At 45.8% G+C, this 9,934-nt stretch overlaps 1 protein-coding gene across 2 annotated transcripts in view; it reads left to right on the forward strand.

The window, feature by feature from the left end:
• LOC129857499 (synaptic vesicle glycoprotein 2A-like) overlaps nucleotides 1-9,934 on the forward strand; it is a 56,879-nt gene that overhangs the window by 21,193 nt on the left and 25,752 nt on the right. For both annotated transcript variants that reach the window (XM_055925822.1, XM_055925821.1), the window contains exon 2: nucleotides 5,698-6,465. In XM_055925822.1, the coding sequence (XP_055781797.1) occupies nucleotides 5,859-6,465 (607 nt within the window). In that variant the 5' untranslated portion in view covers nucleotides 5,698-5,858. The remainder of the gene's footprint in view (nucleotides 1-5,697; nucleotides 6,466-9,934) is intronic.

Raw genomic sequence — 9,934 nt, forward strand, 5'->3', positions numbered from 1 at the left:
GCCTGATCACCGACAACGATGAGACAGCCTATAGGGAGAAGGTTAGAGACCTGACCGTGTAGTGCAAGGACAACAACCTCTCCCTCAATATGATCAAGACAAAGGAGATGATTGTGGACTACAGGAAAAGGAGGAATGAGCACGCCCCCATTCTCATCGACAGGGCTGTAGTGGAGCAGGTTGAGAGCTTCAAGTTCCTTGGCGTCCACATCACCAACAAACTAACATGGTCCAAGCACACCAAGACAGTTGTGAAGAGGGCACGACAAAACCTATTCTCCCTCAGGAGTGAAAAGATTTGGCATGGGTCCTCAGATCTTCAAAAGGTTTTACAGCTGCACCATCGAGGGCATCCTGACTGGTTGCATCACTGCCTGGTATGGCAACTGCTCGGCCTCCGACCGCAAGGCACTACAGAGGGTAGTGCAAACGGCCCAGTACTTCACCGCAGCCAAGCGTCCTGCCATCCAGGACCTCTATACAAGGCGGTGTCAGAGGAAGACTCCAGCCACCCTAGTCATAGACTGTTCTCTCTGCTACCGCACGGCAAGCGGTACCAGAGCGCCAAGTCTAGGTCCAAGAGGCTTCTAAACAGCTTCTACCCCCACGCAATAAGACTCCTGAACATCTAATCAAATGGCCGGTACCCCCTGTATATAGCCACGCTATTGTTACTTTACTGCTGCTCTTTAATTATTTGTTATTTTTATCTCTTACTTTTTTCTTTTTTTTTCTTAGAACTGCATTGTTGGTTAAGGGCTTGTAAGTAAGCATTTCACTGTAAGGTCTACACCTGTTGTATTCAGCGCATGTGACAAATAACATTTGATTTGGTTTGATTTTAATACAGTGTATGTTTGGAGGAACTGGTCATACATACGACACAAAGCTGGGATAATATGTCATATTCATATGAATTTCATAATTTCCATCCATTGTATTCATCCATTGTATTAATATTATTCTCAACGCATAGACATCACCAAAGTGACCTTTATATGTGTGGCACATTACTGCTCCTTGACTTGGTAGAAAAGACAGAGGTCATAGATGACTGATATAGCTGCTGTTGTTTCCGGGGTTCATTTTCAGTCTTAGTGAGTGTTTCTTGGAAACCCAGTCTTCCCAGAAGACCTTTGGGTTCAGTGATCTCTGCCAGTCTGTTGTGTGAGCTGCTCCCCAGCCCTCCATCCTCGCCCCTCCCCCTCTCATCTCCTCCAGTTTCTATCCCATCTGATCTCATGCTACTTAACCAGGACACTCCTAATACAGTACAGGAAGTAGTCAGTTTGGTAAGGCTGTAATAGTAGCCTGTTACACAGTTGACTTGGTAGTTACGTATGTGCCTTTTAGGTACCAGGTACTGAATCACAGCACCAGAGAGAACCCCTTGTCTAACAGGTACTAGCTGAAATAGGACTGTAAAATAGTGTTAACAGATAAAAGGGGGGCCACTAACCAACTGTTACAGTATTTCAGAGTGTGTGCATAGTCATTGGGTTCAGCTATGGTCTATGGATCCTCCCTGAGGCCTGTTCTCTTCTCCTGCTGTGTCTCCTCCTCTTCAAAGGGCCAGAGAATCCAATAGCACTAGGCAGCCTTAGTGGGCACCAACACCACTCTATCAAGGGATCAGCTTCACACTGTCTCCTACACACCACCATTTGGGATTGGTGTTATTATCAAACTAACAGCATACAGTCACATTTCTGAGATAATCAAATTAGTATTCACCAAAGAAACATCATATTTTAAGGTTGTATAGTAGGCTGGGCTATATATTGTGCAGGGATTTCAATGAACAGTGTGCACACTTTCTCTCTAAAGATACTGTATATTAATCTAACAATCTGACTGCATCTGTTTCCCTTAGCTGTATTGCTGTATTCCTCTGTGAGACAAATTAGACGGGCCTGTGTGTGTTATGGTGACAGAGGTGCAGGGAAAAGAGCAGACCACTCAGCTGCCAGATGTAAACAGCCCTTTTTTCTGTCGGCTTTGTTCTCCGGGTCAAGGTTTAACCTGCCTGCTATCTCTGGAGACTCTAGCAGGAGCAGAGAGACTCTGGGAGGTTAAAGGGCACAGCCCAGACAGGTTAGCGTTGCCGATAGGAATACACAACAGAAAGAACAGAAAGTACACAACTGAGCAAGAGGACAAGTACATTTGAATGTCTAGTTCGAGAAACAGACACCTCACAAGTCCTCAACTGGCAGCTTCATTAAATAATGCCCACAAAAAAACAGTCTCAACGTCAACAGTGAAGAGGCGACTCCGGGATGCTTGTGTTCTTTTGCCCATCTGAATCTTTTATTTTTATTGGCCAGTCTGAGATATGGCTTTTTCTTTGCAACTCTGACTAGAAGGCCAACATCCCGGAGTCGCCTCTCCACTGTTGACGTTGAGACTGGTGTTTTGCGGGTACTATATAATGAAGCTGCCAGTTGAGGGCTTGTGAGGTGTCTGTTTCTCGAACTAGACATTCAAATGTACTTGTTCTCTTGCTCAGTTGTGTACCGGGGCCTCCCGCTCCTCTTTCTATTCTGGTTAGAGCCAGTTTGCGCTGTTCTGTGAAGGGAGTAGTACACAGCGTTGTATGAGATCTTCAGTTTTTTGGCAATTTCTTGAATGAAATGGCCTTCATTTCTCAGAACAAGAATATACTGAAGAGTTTCAGAAGACAGTTATTTGTTTCTGGCCATTTTAATACTGTAATTGAACCCACAAATGCTGATGCTCCAGATACTCAACTAGTCTAAAGAAGGCCAGTTTTCTTGCTTCTTTAATCAAAACAACAGTTTTCAGCTGCGCTAACATAATTGCAAAAGGGTTTTCTAAAGGCACGTTGTGTTAGCTAATCCAACTGGTCATTGGAACATAGGAGTGGTGGTTGCTGATAATGGGCCTCTGTACGCCTATGTAGATAATCCCCCCAAACATCTGCCGTTTCCAGCTACAATAGTCATTTACAACATTAACAATGTCTACACTGTATTTCCGATCAATTTGATGTTATTTTAATGGACAAACAATTTGCTTTTCTTTCAAAAACAAGGACAATTCTAAGTGACCCCAAACTTTTGAACGGTAGTGTACACATGAGATGAGTAATGTGAATATGTAGTCATTGTTAAAGTGGCCTTATTTAAAGTGACTAGTGATTCCTTTATTAAATCCATTTATTAAACTGATTAAAGTGGCCCGAGATTTCAGTCTGTATGTTGGCAGCAGCCACTCTATGTTGGTGATGGCTGTTTAACAGACTGATGGCCTTGAGATAGAAGCTGTTTTTCAGTCTCACGGTCCCAGCTTTGATGTACCTGTACCTTTGACCTCGCCTTCTGGATGATAGCGGGGTGAACAGGCAGTGGCTCGGGTGGTTGTTGTCCTTGATGATCTTTTTGGCCTTCCTGTGACATCGGATGCTGTAGGTGTCCTGGAGGGCAGGTCGTTTGCCCCCGGTGATGCGTTGTGCAGACCTCACTACCCTCTGGAGAACCTTACGGTTGTGGGCGGAGCAGTTTCCGTACCAGGCGGTGATACAGCCCGACAGGATGTTCTCGATTGTGCATCTGTAAAAGTTTGTGAGTGATTTAGGTGACTAGCCAATTTCCTGAGGAGGAAGAGGCGCTGCTGCGCCGTCTTCACCATACTGTCAGTGTGAGTGGACCATTCTAGTTTGTCCGTGATATATACACCGAGGAACTTAAAACTTTCCACCTTCTCCACTACTGTCCCGTCGATGTGGATAGGGGGCTGCTCCCTCTGCTGTTTCCTGAAGTCCACGATCATCTCCTTTGTTTTGTTGACGTTGAGTGTGAGGCTATTTTCCTGACACCACACTCCGAGGTCCCTCACCTCCTCCCTGCCGTCTTGTCGTTGTTGGTGATCAAGCCTACCACTGGAGTGTTGTCTGCAAACTTCATGATTGAGTTGGAGGCGTGCATGGCCACGCAGTCATGTGTGAACAGGGAGTGCAGGAGAGGGCTGAGAACGAACCCTTGTGGGGCCCCAGTGTTGAGGATCAGCGGGGTGGAGATGTTGTTTCCTACCCTCACCACCTGGGGGTGGCCCATCAGAAAGTCCAGGACCCAGTTGCACAGGGCGGGGTCAAAACCCAGGGTCTCGAGCTTAATGACGAGTTTGGAGGGTACTGTGGTGTTAAATGCTGAGCTGTAGTCGATGAACAGCATTCTTACATAGGTATTCCTCTTGTTCAGATGGGATAGGACAGTGTGTAGTGTGATGGCGATTGAGTCGTCTGTGGACCTATTGGGGCGGTAAGCAAATTGGAGTGGGTCTAGGGTATCAGGTAGGGTGGAGGTGATATGATCCTCCAAGGATCCTTGATCCTTGATGTGAACACTAGACACACAACAGACACACAATAGATACACACTAGACACTCACTAGATACACAATAGACACACAATAGACATACAATAGACACACACTAGACACTCACTAGATACACACTAGACACTCACCAGACCACACTAGACACTCACTAGACACTCAATAGACACACACTAGACACTCAATAGACACAAACTAGACACTCACTAGACACTCACTAGACACTCACTAGACACACACTAGACACACACTAGACACACACTAGACACACACTAGACCACACTAGACACTCACTAGATACACACTAGACACTCACTAGACACATACTAGACCACTCTAGACCACGCTAGACCACACTAGACCACACTAGACACTCACTAGATACACACTAGACACTCACTAGACACATACTAGACCACACTAGACAGACACGAGACAAACTAAGAAAACATTATTGCCACGCCACATAAGTTCACTGAATACCACAAGATGATTTTTAAAGGGATATAGCTGAAGGACTAAGCTATCTCCCAAAAGAAACTGGTAGTGTTACCTAATTGCCTACAGTAGCTCATCGTATCAGTGCATTCATCTGCTAGACAAATAGGCTTATATCACCCCATTCTCCAGATTGTCAGACAGGAAGTAATAATGTCTCTTTATAGACTTCCTGGGAACAAATGTAATTGCAGTGCTCCTAACGGGGCCGTCAGTGTCGCAGTATGTTCCCTTGAAGGTTTGATTCAAGCCGAGAGCCATTGGAAATGCCATGCTGTGACCTGTGGATGGGCTGGGAGAGACCTATGAGATAACTGGTGCTCAATCAATGCAGGCCACTGAGTTAGAACAGGGGCTCTTCTGTCATGTCCACTTCTTAAGGACAATACATTGGGTCAGATAAGGTGGGCTGACTGGCTTCTGCCATAGGAATAAGGCCATTTGTTGAGAATCATGAATACAGGTATTGAGAACCTCCATGCGGTTACTGACTTCACTTGAGTTTGGCTTTCTGTGGCATGTGCCGTACAGGAGGCAGGACGGATCAGAATAATTGCTGGAATGGAGTGAATGGAATGGTATCAAACACGTGTTTGATGTGTTCGATACCATTCCAAATAATTCCGTTGAAGCCATTACTATGAGCCACCGGCCAGTTGTCATGTACAGACGCAGGTGTATACTCTTGTGAAAATTGGAACAGTATGGAAACACCATAGTTTGTATTTCTTGATTGAAAGTTGGAGTGAGAATGAGTGAGAACTGTGATGGACAGTTGATGCTGCGTACTTTCTTTACACTGTTGGAGGTGCCATTCTAACAGAATCCTCTCTTTCATTCCAGGTCTCAATTTGGAGGAAAATATTCTGGCTGTAGCTGATTAAAGAGCTGTCCGTGGCGCTGAATTCCAGATCCACAGAGATCCCCAGTTCACACCCATGCTCTTGTGCCACTCCTGATATCTCCCATTCCTAGCAGCAACCAACCTCACCACCAGAGCCAAGATGGACGACGGCTATGGACGAGACGGACGGCAGGACTTCATCCGCGGCGCCAAAGACATCGCCAAGGTGGTGAAGAAGCAGGCGGGCAAGAAGGTGGGCCGCAGCGTGGACAAAATGGCCGACGAGTACACCAAGCGCTCGTACAAGCGCTTCGAGGAAGAGGACGATGATGACGACTACCCCGTGCAGCAGAGCCAAGATGGCGACGGCTACTACCGCAACGACAGCCGGGCCAACGACGAAGAGGGCGGCCACAGCGACTCCACGGAAGGTCACGACGAAGACGATGAGATCTACGAGGGCGAGTACCAGGGAATCCCCCGGGCAGAGTCCGGAAAAACTGTTCCGGTGGACGGGATTGCTCCCCAAGCTCAGATCAGGGACCTGGCCCAGTTCGAGGCGGAGAGGAGGAAGGATCAGGAGGAGTTGGCCCAGCAGTACGAGACCATCCTGCAGGAGTGTGGCCATGGGAAGTTCCAGTGGACGCTGTACTTTGTGCTGGGGCTGGCGCTGATGGCGGATGGTGTGGAGATCTTCGTGGTGGGCTTTGTGCTGCCCAGCGCAGAGAAGGACATGTGTCTGTCAGAGGAAAGCAAGGGCATGTTGGGTAAGATGGTTCTAATGGCCAGCCTGTTGTCGATTATTCTAAGTGTATTACACTCTCTATTCCGGTTCCCTTTTCCCTCTTTCCCTCCTTGTTTATTCACTCTGTAGTCTTCTCACTCTATTTAGTCATCTCACTCTATTCAGTCCTCTCACTCTATTTAGCCCACTCACTCTCCTTTTCACTCTCACTCTATTTATCCCTCTCACTCTATTTAGCCCTCTCACTCTATTTATCGCTCTCACTTTATTTATCCCTCTCACTCTCTTTTTCCATCTCACTCTCGTTTTCTATCTCACTCTATTTATCCCTCTCACTCTCTTTAGCCGTCTCACTCTATTTAGCCCTCTCACTCTATTTAGCCCTCTCACTTTATTTAGCCATCTCACTCTATTTAGCCCTCTCACTTTATTTATCCCTCTCACTCTCTTTATCCCTCTCACTCTATTTAGTCCTCTCACTCTCTTTTTCCATCTCACTCTCTTTAGCCCACTCACTCTCTTTAGTCCTCTCACTCTCTTTAGTCCTCTCACTCTCTTTTACCCATTCACTCTATTCAGTCCTCTCACTCTCTTTTTTTGCCATCACTCTCTTTATCCCTCTCACTCTATTTAGCCCTCTCACACTCGTTTTACCTCTCACTCTCTTTAGGCATCTAACTATATGTATCCCTCTCACTCTTTTTTCCCTCTCACTCTCTTTTCCCATCTCACACTTTTTATCACTCTCACTCTCTTTTTCCATCTCACTCTCTTTTTCCATCTCACTCTCTTTATCCCTCTCACTTTATTTACCCCTCTCACTTCATTTAGCCCTCTCACTCTCTTTTCCATCTCACTCTCTTTTTCCGTCTCACTCTATTTAGTCCTCTCACTCTCTTTAGCACTCTCACTATATTTATCCCTCTCACTCTCTTTAGCCATTTCACTCTATTTAGTCCTCTCACTAAATTTATCCCTCTCACTCTATTTAGCCCGCTCACACTCCTTTTACCTCTTACTCTCTTTAGGCATCTGACTCTATTTATCCATCTCACTCTCTTTTCCCTCCCACTCTCTTTTCCCCTCTCACTCTTTTTAGCACTCTCACTCTCTTTTGTCCTCTCACTCTATTTAGCCCCTCACTCTATTTAACCCTCTCACTCTATTTAGCCCTCTCACTCTATTTATCCCTCTCACTTTATTTACCCCTCTCACTTAATTTATCCCTCTCACTCTCTTTTTTCATCTCACTCTCTTTTTCCATCTCAATATATTTAGCCCTCTCACTCTCTTTAGCCGTCTCCCTCTATTTAGTCTCCTCACTCTATTTAGCCCTCTCACTTTATTTAGCCCTCTCACTCTCTTTTTCTCTCTGACTCTCTTTATCCCTCTCACTCTCTTTAGCCCACTCACTCTCTTTAGTCCTCTCACTCTCTTTTACCCACTCACTCTATTCAGTCATCTCACTCTTTTTTTGCCATCACTCTCTTTATCCCTCTCACTCTATTTAGGCCTCTCACAGTCTTTTTACCTCTCACTCTCTTTAGGCATCTAACTCTATTTATCCCTCTCACTCTCTTTACCCTCTCACTCTCTTTACCCTCTCACTCTTTTTTAGCACTCTCACTCTCTTTTGTCCTCTCACTCTATTTGGCCCCCTCACTCTATTTTCCCCTCTCACTCTCTTTAGTCCTCCAATTATCAATTTACCTCTCACTTTATTTATCCCTCTCACTCTCTTTAGCCCTCTCACTCTTTTTATCACTCTCACTCTCTTTGTCCTCTCACTCTATTTAGCCCCTCACTCTATTTAGTCCCTCTCACTCTCTTTTCCCTATCACTCTCTTTTCCCCTCTCACTATCTTTATCCATATCACTCTATTTATCCCTCTCACTCTGTTTAGCCATCTCACTCTCTTTTCCCCTCTCACTCTCTTTTTCCCTCACTCCCTATCCCTCTCACTCTCTTTAGCCATCTCACTCTCTTTATCCCTCTCACTCTCTTTTTCCCTCTCACTCTCTTTATCCCTCTCACTCTCTTTTTCCGTCTCACTCTCTTTAGCCCTCTCACTCTCTTTATCAGTTTTTGTCTGCATCTCTTTATTCCCTACAATAGCAAGCTTGAGTTCAAAGAGGAAGCCTATTCAAGGGATACTTCGGGATTTTGGCAATGAGGCGTGCATGCTAGTAGATACCCATAGACTTCCAGTCACTGCACTAACGCTAGTTAGCATTGGCTCGAGAAACTACTTCTAACGCCCTTCATACGGTGCTCCCTAGTGGCGCAGTGGTCTAAGGCACTGCATCTCAGTGCAAGAGGTGTCACTACAGTCCCTGGTTCGATGTATCACATCCGGCCGGGATTGGGAGTCCCATAGGGTGGCGCACAATTGGCCCAACGTCGTTCGGGTTTGGCCGGGGTAGGCCGTCATTGTAAATAAGAATTTGTTCTTAACTGGCTTGCCTAGTTTAAAAAAAAGTTTAATACTGGACACCGAGACATAAAAATGGTATCCACAAGTTCATCTGGCGCTGGGGAAATACAGTCGAGGCCAAAAGTTTTGAGAATGACACAACTATTGATTTTCACAAAGTCTGCTGCCTCAGTTTGTGTGAGGGCAATTTGCATATACTCCATAATGTTATGAAGAGTGATCAGATTAATTGCAAAGTCCCTCTTTGCCATGCAAATTAACTGAATCCCCCAAAAACATTTCTACTGCATTTGAGCCCTGCTACAAAAGGACCAGCTGGCATCATGTTAGTGATTCTCTCGTTAACACAGGTGTGAGTGTTGATGAGGACAAGGCTGGAGATCACTCTGTCATGCTGATTGAGTTCGAATAACAGACTGGAAGCTTCAAAAGGAGGGTGATGATTGGAATCATTGTTCTTGCTCTGTCAATCATGGTTACCTGCAAGGAAACACGTGCCGTCATCATTGCTTTGCACAAAAAGGGCTTCACAGGCAAGGATATTGCTGCCAGTAAGATTGCACCTAAATCAACCATATATCGGAACATCAAGAACTTCAAGGAGAGCGGTTCAATTGTTGTGAAGAAGGCTTCAGGGCGCCCAAGAAAGTCCAGCAAGCGCCAGGACCGTCTCCTAAAGTTGATTCAGCTGCAGGATCGGGGCACCACCAGTACAGAGCTTGCTCAGGAATTGCACCAGACAGGTGTGAGTGCATCTGCACGCACAGTGAGGCGAAGACTTTTGGAGGATGGCCTGGTGTCAAGAAGGGCAGCAAAGAAGCCACTTCTCTCCAGGAAAAACATCAGGGACAGACTGATATTCTGCAAAAGGTACAGGGATTGGACTGCTGAGGACTGGGTTAAAGTCATTTTCTCTGATGAATCCCCTTTCCGATTGTTTGGGGCATCCGGAAAAAAGTTTGTCTGGAGAAGACAAGGTGAGCGCTACCATCAGTCCTGTGTCATGCCAACAGTAAAGTATCCTGAGACCATTCATGTGTGGGGTTGCTTCTCAGC

Source organism: Salvelinus fontinalis, chromosome 6 (genome assembly GCF_029448725.1).
Source record: "Salvelinus fontinalis isolate EN_2023a chromosome 6, ASM2944872v1, whole genome shotgun sequence".
NCBI classification, from domain to species: Eukaryota; Metazoa; Chordata; class Actinopteri; order Salmoniformes; family Salmonidae; genus Salvelinus; species Salvelinus fontinalis.